The sequence below is a fragment of the Castor canadensis genome, chromosome 8 (genome assembly GCF_047511655.1).
Source record: "Castor canadensis chromosome 8, mCasCan1.hap1v2, whole genome shotgun sequence".
NCBI classification, from domain to species: domain Eukaryota; kingdom Metazoa; phylum Chordata; class Mammalia; order Rodentia; family Castoridae; genus Castor; species Castor canadensis.
This window is the reverse complement of record NC_133393.1, coordinates 20,353,945-20,373,526: the sequence shown is the minus strand read 5'-3', so window position 1 is coordinate 20,373,526 and position 19,582 is coordinate 20,353,945. Positions and strand designations below refer to the sequence as shown.

The following is a 19,582-nucleotide window of genomic DNA, read 5'->3' as shown; positions in this document are numbered from 1 at the left end:
CCCATCAGAATTGGGCCCTTACTTCATTATAGGTCAGTGCCCACCTGGCCAACACTCTATAGATGGGTTCAAGCCCTGCCAGCCATGCCCACGTGGCACCTACCAACCTGAAGCAGGACGGACCCTGTGTTTCCCATGTGGTGGGGGCCTCACCACCAAACATGAGGGGGCCATCTCCTTCCAAGACTGTGACACCAAAGGTGAGTGAGCCACTTGCCCCCGATAGGGTACTCCCTAGCCCTAGCTGCTCTCAAAAACTTTCCAAGTCCCTCATTCTGTTGTACAAGTGATAGTGCATTGGACCCTAAAAAACTGTCTTAAGTCTCCAGAGTAAACCTAAGAATGTTATCCCACCATCTTCTCCAAAGCAGGAAAGGCCCAGCTGCCTGACCAAGCACACCACACAGCCATCCATCAGCTCATGCATGGGGATACAAAATAAACAGTCTCAGTGTCCCCTCTGCTTTGGAGACCTGGTGGCACAGTCCTCTCACACCCTAACTGAGTTTTAGCATTATGCTTGGTGCCCAAGGGAAAAGGACTGGCACTAGAGCTAACTGTTCTGGAAAGCTTATTTTTCCTGGGCTTCAATTCTGGCATGACCGGGAAAGGTTGGAACCCTGGAAGGAACTTTGGACTCTGATCTCCTAACTCACCATGATGAACGTGACTTGCCCATCCCATGCCCCAGAATACTCGCTTGCCCGAAATCTTACCTTCTGTTCTCCCACTTGCCTGCAGTCCAGTGTTCCCCAGGTCACTACTACAATACCAGTATTCATCGCTGTATCCGCTGCGCCATGGGCTCCTACCAACCAGACTTCCGTCAGAACTTTTGCACCCGCTGTCCAGGAAACACAAGCACTGACTTTGATGGCTCCACCAGTGTGGCCCAGTGCAAGAGTACGTGGCAGGCCATGCTATGGAAAAAGGGGATAGAGACTTGGGAGCAATAGGCATGGAAAGAAAGGGAGGAGTGGCTAGCCAACAGGAAACAGGCCCGGTGGGTAGGTAAGCAGGAAAGTCCTAACCCTTCACCTCTCCCCAACCCACTGAATCTCTAGGTCAGTTGCTAGGCTGACCCCTGTAGCATCCTTTCCCTGGAGACAGGTATGGGGAGGTAGAGACAGGTGACATGAGAAGAGAAGGTACTAAAAGGGTAGGAAGGAAGGTGGACCCAGAATTTAGATAGCAGATTATATACAAGGATTGTAGCTGCCCATATGTCTGACTTACACTTCAAACTCTTCAGTTTCCCCAACCGGGTTCCCCACTGACTTCCTTTTTCTTTCTCACTCTATCCACCGGGGCCTGGCTGCAGATCGCCAGTGTGGTGGGGAGCTAGGTGAGTTCACCGGCTATATCGAGTCCCCCAACTACCCGGGCAACTACCCAGCCGGCGTGGAGTGTGTCTGGAATATCAACCCCCCACCCAAGCGCAAGATCCTTATCGTGGTACCTGAGATCTTCCTGCCATCTGAGGACGAGTGTGGGGATGTCCTCGTCATGAGAAAGAACTGTGGGTGACTGCAGAGCTGGGCCAGGGAAGGGCAGATGGAATCTCGTTGGGAGAGGGAGAGTTTGGTACAGGAAGAGTTGGGGGCAATGAAGTCAGGAAACTGTGAGGGAAGAAGCTAACAATAAATGGTGCAGGTTTGTTTAGTGGGGAGCAGAGGAAGAAAGCCAGCACTGGGGCCAGAACCCTGATGCTGTTACATGCATCATCTTCTAATTCTAGCCTTTTTGCCATTTTTCTGTTCATTTAAATGTCACATTTCAAGCCAGGTCCTGGTGGCTCACACCTATAATCCTAGCCACTCAGGAGGCAGAGATCAGGAGGATCGCAGTTCAAAGCCAGCCCAGGCAAATAGTTCATGAGCCCCTATCTCGAAAAAAACTGTCATAAAAAAAGGGCTGGTGGAGTGGCTCAAGGTGTAGGCCCTGAGTTCACACAAATAAATAAATAAATAAATACATAAAATCTCTAATTTCAGACACTGTATGAATGTCTGAATATCAGAGTTGCAGAGGAACCCAGGGGGCAATGGGAGGGGATGTGTGGGTGTTAGGGGATATGTGTGTATTTGGGGGGAAAGGAACCTTTGTCAGAGATTCTGCCCCTGCCCACAGTCCTCATTTCAGCAGGGTTTGGGTAGCCCAGCCTGCTGCTGTACTGACCTTCTGCTTGCCTTGCCAGCCTCCCCATCTTCCATTACCACCTATGAGACCTGCCAGACCTATGAGCGCCCCATTGCCTTCACTGCCCGGTCCAGGAAACTCTGGATCAACTTCAAGACCAGTGAGGCCAACAGTGCCCGTGGCTTCCAGATTCCCTATGTTACCTATGATGGTGAGCATGGGGAGGTGGGTGAGAAAGGGGAAGCTTATGGGTCTTGGGAAAGAACCAGAAAAGCAGGAAGAGCTCCTGCCCCTGACCACCCCTTCCTTGATCAACTTTACAGAGGACTATGAGCAACTGGTAGAAGACATTGTGCGGGATGGCCGGCTGTATGCCTCTGAAAACCACCAGGAGATCTTAAAGGCAAGTGGATATTAACAACAACAGTGACAACTAACATTAATGAGCATGTAATAACGTGTGGGTTACATGCTAATAGCCAAGATGAGTATTCTTATTCAATACACACAGTAGCTCTGTGAGGTATGTGCGTTCATCATTCCTACTTTACAGATGAGGAGACTGAGGCACAGTGCTAAAGAACTTTCCTCACACTAGAGCTGGAACTCAAGCCCAACTCAGGTGACTACAGTGTCGTCACACTGTATCACAACTTAGGGTAAGAGAAAGGGATGGTGAGGAGACAACAATGTCTCTACCTCTTCCATCAAAGAGATGCAGGGGAAAACAAAACAAAACAAATACAGGGAAATAAAGTATAGTAAGATGCTCTTGCATAAGTCCCTTCCTTGCTTTCCTCTTCCCAGCTCCACAAAGAAGGAACAGCATAGCATAGGTTTCTCAGGATCAGTTCATATGTAGACACCGTCTACCTTCCTTCCTACTTTCCTTTTTTGTTTTTTTTGTGGTGCTGAGGGGGGCCTTGCGCATGCTAGGCAAGCACTCTATCGCTGAGCCACATTTCAAGCCCCTAGATGTCTGTGAAAGGAAAAAAGTTGTTTCCAACATTGAAGAAGGGAGTAGACACCCTAGGTCAGTGGATACCAATTTGAGAAAACCTTACTTGAGAAACTATAGTCTTGAGCCAGCTGTGGTAGCAAATGCCTTGTAGTCCCAGCATCAGGAGGGTCACAGTTTGAGTCCAACTCCCAGGTAAAAACATGAGACCCTATCCAAAAAATAAAGCAAAAAAGGGCTGAGGGCAGAGCGCCTGCCTAGCAAGCATGAGGCCCTGAGTTCAAACGCCAGTACTGCAAATATATATATAATATATAATAATAATATATTACATATAAATATATATCGTAAAATATTACATATTAATAAAAATATAAATATATATATAAAAATAAAAGCTACTTGGGAGACTGAGATTGAAAAGACTGCAGTTCTAGGACAACCTGGGCAAAAAGTTAGCAAGACTCCCTGGATGTGGTTATCCCAGGACAGTGGGAAGCATAAAATAGAAGGATCACAATCCAGGCCGGCCTGGGCAAAAAATGAGAGCCTATCTCCAAAATAGCCAGAACAAAAACCGCTGGAGGTATGTCTCCCATGGTAGAGTACCTACCTAGCAAGTGTGAAGCCTGAGTCCAAACCCCATTACTGCCCCCGCCCTGAAAAAGAAATTGTAATCTTAGTTGTAGAATTACTGCAAAAAAAGTTGAATTTAAACCAGGTGCCAGTGGCTCATGTCTGTAATCCTAGCTACTCAGGAGGCAAACCAGCCCAGGCAAATAGTGCGTGAGACCTGATCTCGAAAAAATCCATCACAAAAAAGGGCTAGTTGAGAGGCTCAAGATGTAGTACTTTAAAAAAAAAAAAGTTGAATTTATTGTAATTTTTACATTATCATCGAAATAAAATCTATGATGACAAAAACTTCCTGGAACATACAGATATCGAATATAATTTCAACAGTACTTTTTAAACATTTTTAAGCATCTAGGCTTATTATTTCAAATCAAATGTAGCCAAGTGCATTGGTGCATGCCTGTGGTCCCATCTACTTGGGAGGCTGAGGTGGGAGGATAGCATGGGCCCAGGAGTTCAAGACCAGCCTAGGCAACACAGTAAGACCTGGCCTCAAACAGATAAATCAAACATACTGCAATGCATAAAGTCATGCAGCTGTTCTGATTAAAGTGAGGGTGAAAGACTGCAAGCCCCCTATTTTAGAACTGCACAGATGCAGTGGAAAGAGCACCAGCCTAGAGGTCAGGAGATCTGAGTTCTACGGTCCAGTGCCTAGCACCTGGCTGGCTTTCTACACATGATGCTGCTGTCATAAGACAGGCATGAGAAGAGACCTGATGAGGTCAAGGGCCATTAGATCAGGGAGGAATAGTTCAAGCTAAGGGGACATGGGGACAGTTTGGCGTGTTTGAGTGTGCCATGTAAGGGATTTGGCTTTTACTCTGAGTGATAAAAGAAACCAGAGGGGGTCAGCAGATGTGGCTCAAGTGGGAGAGCACCCATCTAGCAAGAGAGAGGCCCTGAGTTCAAACTCCAGTACTACCAAAAAAAAAAATTAAAAAATTTTAAATAAATAAAATTAAATTATGGTTAAAAAAAAAAAACCTGAGGCTGAGAATATAACTCAGTGGTAGAGCAAATGTTTAGCATGCATGAGGCCCTAGCTTCAATCCCCAGCACCGACAAAAATATACGAAATGAATTTTAGCCAGGTATGAAGGTACATGCCTATAGTCCCAGCTACTTGAGATGCTAAGATGTGAGCATCGCTTGACCCCCAGGAATTCAAGACTAGCCTCGACAACACAGCAGGACCTTGTCTCAAAAAAAAAAAAAAAAAAAAGTGTTTTAAACAGGAAAAAAAGTAAACTGATTAAACACCCCATGAGTCACTCTGGCTGCTGTGGGAGAACAGTCTACCTGGGGTCAAAGGTGGAAGCATGGAGACCATCGAGGAAGCTATGGCAGTAGTCCAAGGGAGAGATGATGGTTGCTTGGCTCAGGCAGTAGCTGTGAAGATACTGGTAGGGGTCAGCCCATGGGTATATTTTAAAGCTAGAGTCAACAGGATCTGCTGTAGTTGTGAGTGAAAAAGAGAGGTCAGGGATAGACCTGAGCAGCTGCCGTTGACTGAGGAGCAGACGGTGGGGGTGTGTTGAGTGCGAAACCCGCGCACTCTTCCCTCCCCCACTGGGCTGACGGCGCTGCCTGCGTCCTCTGCAGGACAAGAAGCTCATCAAGGCCTTCTTCGAGGTGCTGGCCCACCCACAGAGCTACTTCAAGTACACAGAGAAGCATAAGGAGATGCTGCCAAGGTCCTTCATCAAGCTGCTCCGCTCCAAAGTCTCCAGCTTCCTGAGGCCCTACAAATAGTGCCTGTAGCCCAGGGACCCAGGTTTTGGAGCCCCAAACCCCTCAGCCCTCAAAGCAGCAGCCCCAACCTCAGACCAGGAACTCTTTCCTCTCTTTGGAGGAAAAATATCATCCCACAGACCAGGCACTCTCCCTTTCTTGTCTCTCTAGTTTCCTGTCTCTCTCCTCATCTCTTTCTACCTCCATCTCTCTCTGTCTCTGTCTCTCTGCCTCTCTCTCTCTCTCCCCACCCCCAACTGGTTTCCTCCATGTTCCCTGGAATAGTCCTTCAGTGCTGGCTCTACTCCTCCCAAGAGTTGAAGGAACAGTACTGCCCTCCCCTGCCTGTTTCACCAGCTCTTGTCCCCAACCCCACCAGCTTGGAAGGGTGTTCAAAGCCCATGAAAGAAGTGGCTCTGCTAGGGAATGGGGATAGGTAAGAAGGGCTTCTGCCATTATAGGGTTGTGCCTTGCTAGTCAGGAGCCAAAACATCCCTTGCAACACTCCCCAGGGTCCTGCCAAAGAAGCCTTTGACTTACCAGCTGCTGGGGCACACGGTTTGAGCCCTGGACCGTCCACACAGCTGACTTTTTTACCTATACAGCTCCTCTCTCTCTTCCACTATATGTCTGCCTGCGGTCGACTCCATATGGGTTTACAAATGGCCCACACCACTGGGCCTGTGGACAGGGCTGAATGAGGAAGAGCAGCAGGCATCATCTATCATCTGTATGTCAGTGCACAACTGTGGCTCCCGAGAGAAAGACTATAGCTCTGCAGGACAGAAAGCAGGTTTCAAAGCATTGACAAAAAAAAAAGAAAACAGAAGAAATGTATCATCTAATGGACTAGACTACAGAGTAATTGGAAGCCAGCCTCAAATACTAATCCCTTTTCTTAATTGTCCTCCCTGGCCCAGCCACGTCTTCATCCCACCCAATGCTCCCTGGGGGAGCCCTACTCCCCTCGCTAAGTGTGTCCTTAAAGAAACCTGGCTGTTGACCTGAACCAGCCTGGTCCTCACCCCACAGTTGTCTTTCCCTTGTATCCCCAGGTGGTTTGTGGGCTCCACCAAAGAGGACCCCACTCTGCAGCCATCCTGGAGCTGCCTACCTCTGGCCTTGGGCAGTGGGCAGCAAGAGGAATATGTGTGCACTTGGCAAACCTCCTGCCCACCCTGTCCACATCTAATAAGTGCAATCATTTTGAGTCTTTCTATGTTGTCTAGAGAGAGGGTTTTTGTTTTCAGGTTTTGTTTTTTGTTTTTTGGGTTTTTTTCCTCTTAGAACAACCCTATTTATAGCTGCCCGAGAGAGAAGAATATGTTAGGAATAGAGAGTATCAGTTTAGAATCTAATGAACTTTGAGTGCTGGAGCATTTCATCTGTCTCTGTTCTACCCGTGGCCACTCGGACCTCTGGGTCCTTGGCTGGACTAAGCCACAGTTAGAGGTCAGAGGCATCTGGTGTGTAGGATGATGATCTTGGGGGCTTGGTGGGCGGGAAGAAGAGGGACTGTTTGCTAAGACAGGCCTGCTGTCCCTGGGTCTCTCCGTGGACTCAGCATGGACCTCATGACTGCAGGTGCAGGTGGCATGGGTCAGTAATTCTCTACCACAAGTAGAAAACCTCCATTTTTTCCCTGTCTTTACCATGTTTTCCCCTGGTGCACATATGAAAGAGGACCAGGAAAAAAACCCTGGGGATGGGCTGACTCAGGACCCCAAGGCCAGACAAAGCTGTAAGAGTTGAGAACAGAACAGTTACCCAGGCATGAAGCTGGTATGCCCAACACTGGCCCCTTCCCTTTTAGAGTTGACTTTAAGCCTGTCTCAACTACTGTTTTTCAAAAGAATCAAGTCCATGCCCAAGCCTAGACTCTGCACACACTCTATCCTTAATGCAGGTGCTGCCTGTAAAATTCTTTCCCATTTACTCCTTCTAGTTCCCCCAAAGCTATAGTCCTAGTCAGTCAACAGCTACTGATTGACTACTCAGGACAAGTCCCAGGCTACTGCTCCCTGGGAGACTCAACACTCAATAAAGGAGCCTGACTTCCTATCAGTAACATTCCCCAGCCAAAACAAGCCTTAGCAGTGGGTGGCCAGTGGCAAAGCTAGATCCCCTGACCTTTGCTAGCCAACACCATGATCTCGGGGATGGAGGTCCACTAACTTTGTGTCTCTGTAAATGGCTGAATCCAAGCAGGGGAAATGGTCGTTTAGTAGGACTGTCTGCACTTCCCAGGAAGTGCCATGAAAACTGCTTGAATCAAGTCTGAACACCCTAATTCTCTGCCAGAAACTAGGATAACTTTCTGATTCCTCTTTCCCTGCCATTTTGCATTTCTCTTGAAAAGCCAAACAGCAAGGATGCACCCCAATTTATGCCTTCAGAGTCTAGTTTCCCCTCCCTTCCTTTCCAGTCACACCATAGAAACACAAATACACTTTCTCCAGTCATTTATGGGTCCCATGGCTTATGGGACCTGCAGATGAGTTCCACTGGATGGAAAGTGTAGACCACTAGGCTTCTTAAACGATATTAAGAAGGATCTAGGTTAGCAGGTGAAGACTTGCCACTGTCTACAAGTTGAATTTAGGTGATCCAAGTTGGGAATTAAGAATCCAGGCAAAGCTGCTGCTGAACCTATAGAGGAAACTGGCCATGAAGCATCAAAGTAGGGGTTAAATGGACTGAATGAGGAGTCAACACTCAGGGACTCTCTAAGGCTTTACGGGTCAAACGAAAAGGAGGTTCCCACTGGTAAATGGTGGGCCATGGGAAGATGGTGTAAATAAAAATTCTTCATGAACTGACCCAGGGCCTCCCTGCAGGATGGGGTGCTTGTGGGGCCTCATTCATCTTAGTACAAAACCTGCCCTGATCTGAGTCTAGGTATGGGAAGCCATTTCCATGAGGGTTCCGAGTAACGTATAAGAAAGGCACTTAGATATCTTCAGCAGCACTGCAACTCCTCTTTACTTCTCTGCCGCTTTCTGGATTATCAAGGCAGGTCCAACCCTAAACCTGAGGGAAATCTGAGAGTCAGGAGAAAACTGACCAGAATCTGGCTTGAGCTGTCCATCCCAGGCCTAGAGATCCCCAAAGGCTTGACACTGAGCTGTGACTGCTCTGACTTCCCCCAGGATGGAGGTGAAAGAGACTCAGATTTGTTGCTGAAAGTTCAGTAATACAGTCCTGGGTTTTGACCCTAATGAAAAATTTTTATATCTGAGAAGGGTTCTCCATCTGCTTGTTTGAGGTGACTCTGGAATGGATTAGGACACCATATCTCAATATGTCAGAAAACATTACAGAGCATTCAGATGTTTATATCTGCTGCTTAACCTCAGTATGACAGCCTCAAACTAGCAGGACAGAGACAAAGTGTAACTGACCGCAACCAAAAAATGTTAAACTGCCTGGTTTCTTTCTTAAGCACAAGAAGAGAAAAGCGGAAGCAAACACCACCAAGGATACCTTTGCATTTGACCTGTCTCAAAAGAAGCAAGCCCTGTCTTTGGGCCATTATTTGGACAAAGAATACTTTAAGAAAAAAATATAATTAGAGGGAATAAATACAAGCCCAGTTCTGTAACCAGCCTATCTAGACAACACAGATCATAGCAGTTTGAACAAACTAAAAGCTTTTGTTCTGTGTGAATTGAAGTTTCAGAGAAGAGTCATAGCCATGTGGGAGGCTTTTGTTTTTAATACAGAAGAAATCTCAAAATATTGTATTTATACCTGCCTTCCACTGCTGCCAATGTAGTAAGCATCTCCTACACAATCAACAATAAACAGCAAATGATGCAGTTCGTAGATTATTTTGCACTTGGGGAAAATTATGTATCTGAACTTGTAAAAAGAAATGTTTGGATTTTGTACTGTCTTTTTTATTATTATTATTAAAATACTAAATGAAACTCCTCAGTCTGGCATCTTTTCCATTCTCTTCTACCATACCCAGTTCCTTTGTTTGTCCTATAGCTGGAAGAAGCCTTCAGAGACAAAGTATAACTTCTCAAGATAAGACTTACCCCAATCTTTTTTGGGGGGATTCATCTTACTCCTAATGATTTCAGAATTTGAAAAGGCTCATCTCTATCTTTAAAAGCAGTATCAAGAATTATCTCCTGAGAGGGATCAAAGGAGTAGGGGAAATTTAGGATACTGTTTCTCCTTACCTCAGCTCAGATACTTCCTAGTTGTGATGTCCCACTCCTAGCACTGAGGGTTGCCCAACAGTGTTCTTTTTATGCAATACACTTTTGGCCAACCAAAGAGAATTCTGAAATATAGATCATTCCACTACTCCTACAGGCCATGGGAAAGCAGTTTCTAATGTCTTACAAATGAATAGTCCCAAATTTTAGGTATAAAGATGACAGATAAAACTTAATTGATACCAATAAATAATTCCCTGACATGTAATTTTATTGGATTTAGTGTCAACATTATACAATAGACGTTTGGTATCACTGCTGAGAAAATAGCACCAATGCTTACGGTGCAGAGAGTTCAGTGCTGTACCACAGATGCTTGGTTCATTTTTCCATAATGCCAACTTCCACCAAAGACGTGCAGCCTTTCAAGAAATCTAAAATTTTCACTTTATCACTTAAATTAAGCGCATTCACTTTTGTTTTGCTTTGGAGACAACATATTTTCACAAAATTAAGGACAAACAAGCACTCAGTACATCAAACAATTTAAACACAGACTTAAAACACAAAACTGAGACTGCATCAACTGAGCTGTGTGATGGCTTGCATGGGAATTTGAAACTTTGTTTTTGAGGCTGGGCATGGTGGCTCACACCTATAATCCTAGCTACTCAGGAAGCAGAGATCAGGAGGATTGTGGCTCAAAGCCAGCCCAGGCAAATAGTTCAAGAGACCCTATCTTGAAAATACCCATCACAAAAAAGGGCTGGTGGAGTGACTCAAGTGGTAGAGCACCTGACTTGCAAATGTGAGGCCCTAAGTTTGAACCCCAGTACCAAAAAAAAAAAAAAAATCCTTTGTTTTTGAAATTTCTTTTGCTTTTTTAAAATTAATTTTTTTACTGTGCATGATCAAAACCATGTATAATAAACCTGTGAATAAGGTGGGCTTACCATATCACCATCTAAGAGTATGACTTAAGGGTTGGGTATGTTAGTTGCATGTCTATAATCCCAGCATTTGGAAGGTTGAAGCAGAAGGATCAAGAGTTCGAGGACAGACTAGTCTACATAGCAAGACCCTGTCCCAAAAACAAAACCCCAAAGAGTATGACTTGAGGAACAAGGAAAAATCTACCTGACCAAAAACTGTGTAGGGTTGACCTACCAGCATCCTGAGCTCCTTCTTAGCATTGATGGAAGATGGTGCATTCATTCCACAATCGTGCTGTCACACACCAGGCATGAGTATATGCACCTGATGACAACAGCCAACTCCACACTCATGTAATGCTTGAGTATAACTCATGTTCCCATATGGATTTCCCAACTGGGGAGAGAAACCAGTTCACATGGTGGCTATTTGTATAAACAACAGCATTCTATTCTATTTTATGTGTTGATTTTCTGTGAGTTTGATTTAGTGTGACAGAATTTGAACACCAACATCACATTTCTAGAACTACAAAGCTAGGACCATATCCAGGATCACTGCATTATACCAGCTGCAGTAATCCTCTTTGATCTCTCTCCCCCTCTCTTTCTTCAAGACAGGGTCTTACTACGTAACCCAGGCTGGCCTCGAGCTCTTGATACTCCAGCCTCAGCCTCCTGAGTGCTGAGATTACAGATATTACACTACCATGCCTGACTTTCTCTTAACATTCTTCTATTCCAAGAACATTTGTTCTTGTTTGTTTTGTGCTATTTTAGAAATAGGGTCTCAAAATGCGATCCTCCTGGTCTTTGCATCCGGGTAGCTAGGATTACGGGCGTGAGCCACCAGCACCTGGCTAGCTGTATATAATTTTAGTCACTGTCTTTAGTAATTTATTTTTGAGGCTATACTTTATTTATATATGAATAAAGTCAGACTTTTTTTTTTGGCGATACTGTGGTTTGAACTCAGGATTTCATGCTTGCTAGGAAGGCACTCTACCACTTGAGCCACTCCACCAGCCCCTTTTTCTTGATAGAAAGTAAATCTGAGCTGGTGCAGTGGCTCACACTTGTAAGCCCAGCTACTTGAGAGGAAGAGATCAGGAGGATCAAGGTTCAGGGCCAGCCCAGGCAAAAAGCTAGCAAGACCCATCTCAACTAATAAGCCAGGGTTAGTGGTATGATCCCAGCTCCAAGGAAGTCATAAGCGAAAATGTCAGGACCTGCCTGAAAAATAACTAAAGCAAAACCAGCTCAAGTGGTATAACACCCGCCTAGTAAGCTTGAGGCCCTGAGTTCAAACCCCAAGTACTGCAAAAAGAAAAAAAAAAAGTAAATCTTATTTGCTGACTGGTTTGAAATAAAAACTGACACTGCCATTTCCACAAATGGCAGGTGTTCTCTTTTTTTTTTTTTTTTTGTGGTACTGGGGTCTACAAAAGCCTACACCTTGAGCCACTCTACCAGCCCTATTTTTGTGATGGGTTTTTTCGAGATAGGGTCTCAAGAACTATTTGCCCAGACTGGCTTGCTGAATAGCTAGGATTATAGGCATGAGCCACCAGCACCCGACTGGCAGGTGTTTTCTACAGAGTGAATGGGCTGCTTCTCTACTTCAAAATTTCAACAAAAAGATCCTAAAAACAAGCCAGGTGTGGTGGTGTATGCCTGTAATGCCAGCACTCAGGAGACTGAGGCAGGAGGATTATGAGTTCAAGGCCATCCTGGGCTATGGAGTGAGTCTGTCTCTCCCCCCTCCTCTCTCTCTCTCTCTCTCTCTCTCTCTCTCTCTCTCTCACACACACACACACACACACACACACAATCCTAATAATGCATAATAAAAGAATTTTATCAAAAAAGGTATTGGTAGGACTGGGTACACGGCTTAAGTGGTAGAGCATCTGCCCGGCAAGCTCGAGGCCCCAAGTTCAAATGCCAGTACTGCCCAAAACAAAAAGACATTAGCAAAGGAGTGTGGAACTTAATTATCAGTTTAAGAAGGTATCTCTGAGTGAAAAGGTAACATTTTTAAAAAAATATTTTTTTTGGCAGTATTATGGTTTGAATTTGGAACCTCACACTTGGTAGGCAAGTGCTTTGCCACTTGAGCCACTGGTTCAGCCCTTTTTGCTTTAAGTTTTTGTTTTGTTTTCAGATAGGGTATTCCATTTTTGCTTGGGTTGGCCTCAGCCATATGCCTCTCCTACCTATGCATCTCACATAGCTGGGATTACAGACGTTATCACCATGTTGGGCTTGTTGGTTGAGATGGGGTTTTGCTAACTTTTTGCTTGAGCTGGCCTCAAACCTTGGTCTTTCTGATCTCCACCTGCCAAGTAGCTGGGATTACAGGCATGAGGAACCATGCCCAGCCAAAATAATTTTTAATTAGACTAAAACTGAAATTCTAATGCCTAGATAATACTTTTGCAAATTCAGTAGTTCCCAATTCCTTGCTGTTAATAAAGTCAAAGGAGGACCCAGGCACCAGCTCACACCTGTAATCCTAACTACTTAAGGTGCTGAGATCTAGAGGATCAGCCTGGGCAAATAGTTAAGACCCTATCTCTAAAATAACCAAAGCAAAATGAACTGGAGGTGTGGCTCATGTGGTAAAGCACCTGCTTTTCTAGAACCTGCTTTGCAAGTGCAAAGCTCTGAGTTCAAACCCCAGTCCAACCCCCCCAAAAAATCAAAGGAGGAATTTATTTCATGGTATTTGATAATAGATCACATTGTGATAGTTGGCATATAATTTAGAGGTTCAATGACTTGAAGACTATCACTGAAACAAATCTCTTAGCCAGTGTGGTAGTACATGCCTGTAATCCCAGTGCTTGGGAGGGTGAGACAGGCCACACCCAGGCCAGCGTGGGCTGCACAGTGAGACTCTGTCTCAAAACAACAGTTCTTCCTTTCCGAATTACATGAACAAGGTTCCTCAACACTGAAGTATGTACAAATAAAAAGCAGGTAGAGAATGTTCCTTAGCTCCTCTGCCTAGGTAGTGTCGACCCACGAACGCCTGAGCTGACTGGGGAGAAACATCACAATAAAAATTATACTTTCTAAAATTCACGAGTTAAAAAAACATGTATTTTTGTTGTTTACTAAGTTGTATACCAGTAATCATGGGAAGTGGATGGAATTGGAAATTGGAATTTGAGAAGGAAACCATACAAAGTTTCTTTTCTTTTTTTTTTTTCTTCAGTACTGGGGTTTGAACTCAGGGCCTCAGGCTTGCTGGCAGGTGCTCTTACCACTTGAGCCTCCCTGCCAGCACAGTTTCTTTTGAAGAGTTTTTTGGGGTTTTTTTTTTTGTTGTTGTTGCTTTTTTTTGAGACAGGGTGTCAATATGTAGTCCAGACTGACCTCAAACTCTTGCCTCCATCTCCTGAGTGCTGGGATTATGGTCGTTACCGCCGGGCCCCTCTTCTGTAGATTATTTCTTAGGGAAAGCTCACTCCCTTTTCACTGTTTCTGAAAATGCCCCATGTCAGCCCCTCCGCTCTTGGAGGGGCTGCTAATAAAAGGGCTTGGTTTTGTTCTCCCGCTTGCAAGCCTACCTCCTGGGGGAGCAGTGGGGTTGGAGGCTGACGGGGTGAGTGACAGCGCAGGAAGACCGTCAGGGTCAGGGCGCAGTCCCTAAGCGCGGCTCCCGGTCATCTTTTCAATGACGACCTAGTGACACCTGCATTGCTCCCTCAGGGGGTTGGCTTCAAGGTCACGGGCACTGCCGGCGGACTGAGCACGTAGAGCCCGGGGGACTGCAGGGCGGCTCCTGCTGCGGACCGACGCACGCACGGGGCGGACGGCCGGGCCGGGACACAGCCCCGGTGCAGCGACCCGCGTGGATTCGTCCCTCGCCACCTGCCCGACTCCTGCAAGCGCCCCTTGTCACCCGCAGGCCGCAGGTGTGTGTGACCACCGCCCCGCCCCCGCCTCAGACCTCCGCGGGGCCGAAGCCCCGAGTCCTCCAGGTAGCGGTCCGCATCGCCATAGCGACCACGGCTCGGAGCCGCGCCAGGTCCTGACCCGGCGTCGTGACGTCATCACGCCCTCCCCGGGCGCTCAGCCTCGCGGGCCTGCGTCAGCCCGGTGGGGGGCGGGGGAGGGAGGCGCCGAGGGGCGGGCTCCGAGGGCTCGGTGTGGAGCCGGGCTGCCGGGGCTCCAAGGGGCCCGGGAACCAGGATAAGGATTGCGGCCGCCGCGGCGGAGGGGGGCGGGGTGGAGCGTGGCCTGCACTTTCCATACGGGTTCCGGGGCCCGGTAGAGGCGCGCGGAGAGCGGAGGAAAGTGCGGCGGCCCTGGAACCTGGATATCGCGCGAGGCAAGCCGCGCGCGGGCGGGCGGGCTATGGCGCAGGCGGGTTGCGGGGCCGGCGCTGGTGGCGGGGCCCGGTGCATGGCGGTCTGTCGGCGGAGTCGCCCTCGGGGGCTGTCAGGTTGGTGGCTGCGGGAAAAGTGGGTCCACCTTGCCCAAGGCGGGAGGCCGGGCGGGCGCAGGGCCCTGGGAAGGTCCCGAGCCCGTCGTGCCCACCCTCCTCCGGCCCTACCTAGCACGGCGGCCGGGCCCCTTCCCCATCCCGCGTCCCTGCCCCTTTATTCTGCACTGCGACTCCTCCCCCACGACTCCCAAACCCCACCCTGTGAGTGCGCCCGCCTCCACCTCTGTGACCCCTACACCCCACCCACTAACCCAAAACCCACCAGGTATCTCTCGATTCTTATTCAGTGTCTGCTCATCTCAGCACTGCTCAGGGACCCAACGACCTGTGACTCAGTTCTAAGACGGGACTCACACGGCTCCAAGATCCCCACAGTCCTCCATTGTGACCCCCAAACCTTCCCCCAAACTGTCCTGTGTTCCCCAGAAAGTTAGTGACTCCCCTGAACCTCTCCTGACAATCACAAGCCATACTCCAATAGTTTTCCCACACTGCCATCTACATGACTCATTAACTTTGCCCTGTAACCCCATGATCCTCGATTCCATGTTGTTTGTTCATCCTAGAATCACCCCACTGGCATCCCTCTGTGCCCCTCAGCACTCCAGTGTCAATCAGCACATGACTTAACAAGTGCCCCAGCACCGTTGTGGTGCTGAGAACATAGAGATGAATATGAAGTAGCAGTAAATTGAAGGCATCAAAGAACTCTGGATTCAGTGTGTGGTTCCAGGTTCAAGTCCAGACTCTGCTACTGTTGTGCTTTGAGAAATTGGGAGAAGTCTCTTCACTCTAGGCCCAAGTTTTTCATCAGTATCTTCATAAGGTTGGGTTAGATTTCGGAGTTTCCTTCCAACTGAAATTCTGCAGTTCTCAGTGAAGACAATGATTTCAGTCATTTTTATATCCCACACCAGGATCCATCTGCTGCATGACCCTCATTCCCACGACCCCTACACTCTTAATTCTCCATACTCATTCCCCTTGATCAGGCTCATCAGTTGATGTGTTTGCAAAGCAGTATAGCAGAGAGCTTCAGCTTGGGGCATTGATGTTACAAACCTAGGTTCCAGTCTAACTCTGGTCCCTCAGCTGTGGGACTTTTGGCACACCATTTAGCCTGTCTGAACCCTTAGTCTCCACTTGTACCAAGGGAGGATGATAACACGCAGAACACTTGACACCATTTCTGGCGAGGGAACCTTTAAGAATAGGAGTTGTTTTTACTGACTCAAGCCCCTCAAGATTCCACAGACAGAGAAAACATAGACCATACCAGGCACTGCTACTGATGTCTTGGAATCCCTACCTTCTCATCTCTCTGAGATGCCCTCTTCACTTCTTGAGTTTTTTTACCCTTAATCATGATTAGCTTGCCCAGCACCTACTGTATGCCAAGGAGGTTAAGTTTACCTTTCAAGCCCAGAAAGTAATTATTATATCTGCCACCATTTCCCTTCCCCCCCCCCTTTTTTTTTGAGAGGGGTGTTGGTTTTAAATAATGAACCTGAAATTCACATAGCTAATAGAACTGGGATTTGAATCCATAGCCTTCAAGAAATCCATGTATTTCATTGTACTCTCTTACCTGAATCTACCTGGTTTCCCACGTGTTCCAATAATTGTTAAACTCAACATCACCTCATTTCATGATCCCCAAGGCTCTCTGATAACCTTTGCCCCATGACTTGGTGACTTTCTCATACTACTGTTTATGGCTTTTGACCCCTTATCCCCTGAAACCCCTGCACTTTGTATAGGAGGGAAAATATCTTTTTTAGGCTCATAGCTAAGCCCGTATAACAAAAGATAGATTAACAAGGGAAGAATGTACATATTTGATTAATATAACTTTTATGTGACCAGGAGTAGGGAAATGAAGACCTGAAGAAAAGGTTAAACCTGTATATTTTTAGGCTAGGTTTGGTGGAGAGTGTAGAGTTGTGAAGAACAGTAGGTTCTAATGATAATAAACTGGGGGAAACAGCAACCCCTGATTGTCCAGGTTCTTCTCTGTGACCCTGTGTCTTTAAAAAATAATAATAAAAACGACACTTCTTCCCTTTGGTTATAGGGAGGACACTGATCACATAAGAGTCTTATGACCTTCAGGGGAGAAGGGAAGGAGAAAATGAGAGAGTGACCTGTCATTTTCTCAAAATGCCATGTTTTGTTCTGAATCCAAGAAACCTTAACACTTATCAACATTCTTTGCCTACATGTGCTTGGAGCTCTCTACAATAGTCCCCTAAAGTGTCTCCCATGTCGCTGACACTTTACCTCCAATCCTTTCATACTGATAGGTACCTTATCCCCAAGAATTCATGTGTCCATAAATACTACTAAGACCTTTTATCCCAGTATTTCTTTCTATGATTCCTGCCTGTTTTCAGTCTCAGAGTTCTGGCTCTGCCCCCAACTTCTACCATCCTCAGCAGAAACCTTCCTTAAAATCTTTAAACAGTTCTTCTGGTGACCTTCTGATGTACTCTGCTTCAGTGAAGTGAGTCCCTTCCATCCCAAAATGAATCCATCCTTTAAAACCTATACACTCCCATTCTAAGATCCCTCTTCTCTCACTCCTGCCCAGGATCCCCATCACATGGCATCTTCCCTTGTTTTCATCAGTGATCTCTTTTTCAACCCAAAATTGTCTTTCACCTTCCCTTTCCATCTTTCTCACAATGCCCTCTCCTTCCTCCTTCCCTAACCATCCTTACCTCACCAATCTCAATAACAAATTGATGACGGTGGAATTCCCCACCCCAACCCCAACTCAGCCCCTTCACTCTCCAGTGCATGTAATTTCAGGGCCTTGTGAATGGCCTGCTACTGTCAGACCTCTTTCCTGTAACATAAGACCTCAGTGACCTCTGGTTTGTCCAAAGAACTGCATTCTTCTCAAGGTACTTCTGATGGTTTCTGATAACAGAGCATCAAGATCTCAGTCCTTTAGGCAGCAAGGAGAGAGCCCTTGGACATCCTTCAGAATGGATCTAACTGTGTCTCCTGTCCTCTCCAGTTTATGAAGCTGCTTACTGTCCATGCCCTCAGGGTAGAATGCTTTGAGTGTCAGCTTCCCCAGCATTGAATTAGCTCCTTTGTCTTTCAAGCCCTTGGCTTGCCTTCCCTCCCACCGGAAGCTAGATAGTGAGCAGCAAATGTAACATTAAAGATCCACATCCAAAAGTCTTATCCTGTGGGTCACCAAATTCCGACGTCTCCTGGAACATACTTATTAAGTGTACACTATTACAACAGCAGAAGACACAGCTGCATTTAGGGAAGGGGTATATTGTGGAGTCTACAAGTTCTGTGGGTGGATTTAAAAAGGAGCTTTTGCCCTGGGTTTATTTTTATCTTTCTTAGGGCACAGAACATATTCTGCTTTATACTTCACGTATTTGTGTTTTTCTTCCCTCAGCCACCCTGTGACTTCCCTGAGAACAAAGACTAGGTTTTCTTTATCTTCTGTCATTTGAATCCTCCCTCTCATACTTAGAAGGTAGTCAGTAAACTCTTACTAGATTGAATTAACTCAGAAATTCTGTATTGCAGACAAACAAGTAAAAACATCTCATGTCTGTATTTCGTGGTCACAATGCCCTTCCCCAAAGCCCTCCACACATGACAAGTCCCTTGATTTAGACAGTCTGGAATTTAGAGACTTAATTTTTTAGTCATTGTTCTGGTGGGGGAATGGGTGTAAGTGTTGTTGTTTTGGGGTTTTTTTATTGCACTTCTGGTAAGACTAGAGAGATTGGCTAACTAGTTGCTAGAATATAGTGGTAACAAGGCCAGACACTGTCTCATATAGACTGTTCTTCTCAAGAAAACAGCTAGGTGAAATATTTAGTTGGTGGCAGAGAAGATCAGAGAATAGAGGAAACCAAGTTGGTGAAATGTTGGAAAGTGTTGGGCTCATGATACCATTCTTTGTGCTTTTGTGTTTGTTGGACATTCTAGTAAAAAGTTCAGAAGCGGGGCAAGTAGGTGAACAAGTGCAAATTTAACAGTGCTCCTTGGAAAACACCCCAAAGCAAATGAGCTGCTGTTACTGAATCAGAACTGTTATCTAGGTTAAATAGTATATTTAGTCCTAACCTACTGCTGACCTCTTCTGTTTGTGAGATAGCAGAAGGCAAAATTAAAAAATTAGCACTTTGCACAACTCTACCTGGTGGCCTGGGAGTTGTAATATCCTAGCAACACGCACCTGTTGCCCTGGTGCTCCCTGGCCTTCCAGCTCAGGTGTGGTTCCTGTGGCAAATAGCTAGACTGGACCTGAGAAGAAGGCGAGGCAATGGGGGGGCTGGAGAACCCCAGGGGCTCAATTAGGGCCTCCCCCTTCTGGCTCAAAGCTTTCAGATTTCCGGGAGATCCTTGTTCCCTTGTTCTCAGATCCATTTAATTCATTCTACAAGTATTTGGAGAATGTCTGCTCTGTACCAGATACTTTTCTAGGTACTGGAGGTAGAGCAATGAGCTCATCTACTGGGGAGAGGATAAGGAGAGACAGATGAAAAATAAACAAGTAAATTATATATTGAGAAAATTA

The 19,582-nt window shown here is 46.3% G+C and overlaps 2 protein-coding genes across 9 annotated transcripts in view; both read left to right on the top strand.

Annotated features, from left to right (window-relative positions):
* Scube3 (signal peptide, CUB domain and EGF like domain containing 3) overlaps positions 1-9,395 on the top strand; it is a 35,621-nt gene extending 26,226 nt beyond the window's left edge. For 3 of the 7 annotated variants that reach the window (XM_074082373.1, XM_074082374.1, XM_074082372.1), the window contains 7 exons: positions 33-200; positions 742-903; positions 1,322-1,519; positions 2,198-2,350; positions 2,463-2,542; positions 5,339-5,430; positions 6,073-9,395. In XM_074082373.1, the coding sequence (XP_073938474.1) occupies positions 33-200; positions 742-903; positions 1,322-1,519; positions 2,198-2,350; positions 2,463-2,542; positions 5,339-5,430; positions 6,073-6,475 (1,256 nt within the window). In that variant the 3' untranslated portion in view covers positions 6,476-9,395. Of the gene's footprint in view, positions 1-32; positions 201-741; positions 904-1,321; positions 1,520-2,197; positions 2,351-2,462; positions 2,543-5,338 lie in introns of all 7 variants that reach the window. The other 4 variants (XM_020164088.2, XM_020164087.2, XM_074082376.1 and 1 more) reach the window with 2 other exon arrangements.
* A 5,342-nt stretch (positions 9,396-14,737) lies between these two features.
* Positions 14,738-19,582, top strand: part of Znf76 (zinc finger protein 76) — a 30,364-nt gene continuing 25,519 nt past the window's right edge. Inside the window, exon 1 of one of the 2 annotated variants that reach the window (XM_074082371.1) lies at positions 14,738-15,021. The gene's annotated coding sequence lies outside the window, so the exon portion shown is untranslated. The remainder of the gene's footprint in view (positions 15,022-19,582) is intronic. The other variant, XM_074082370.1, reaches the window with a different exon arrangement.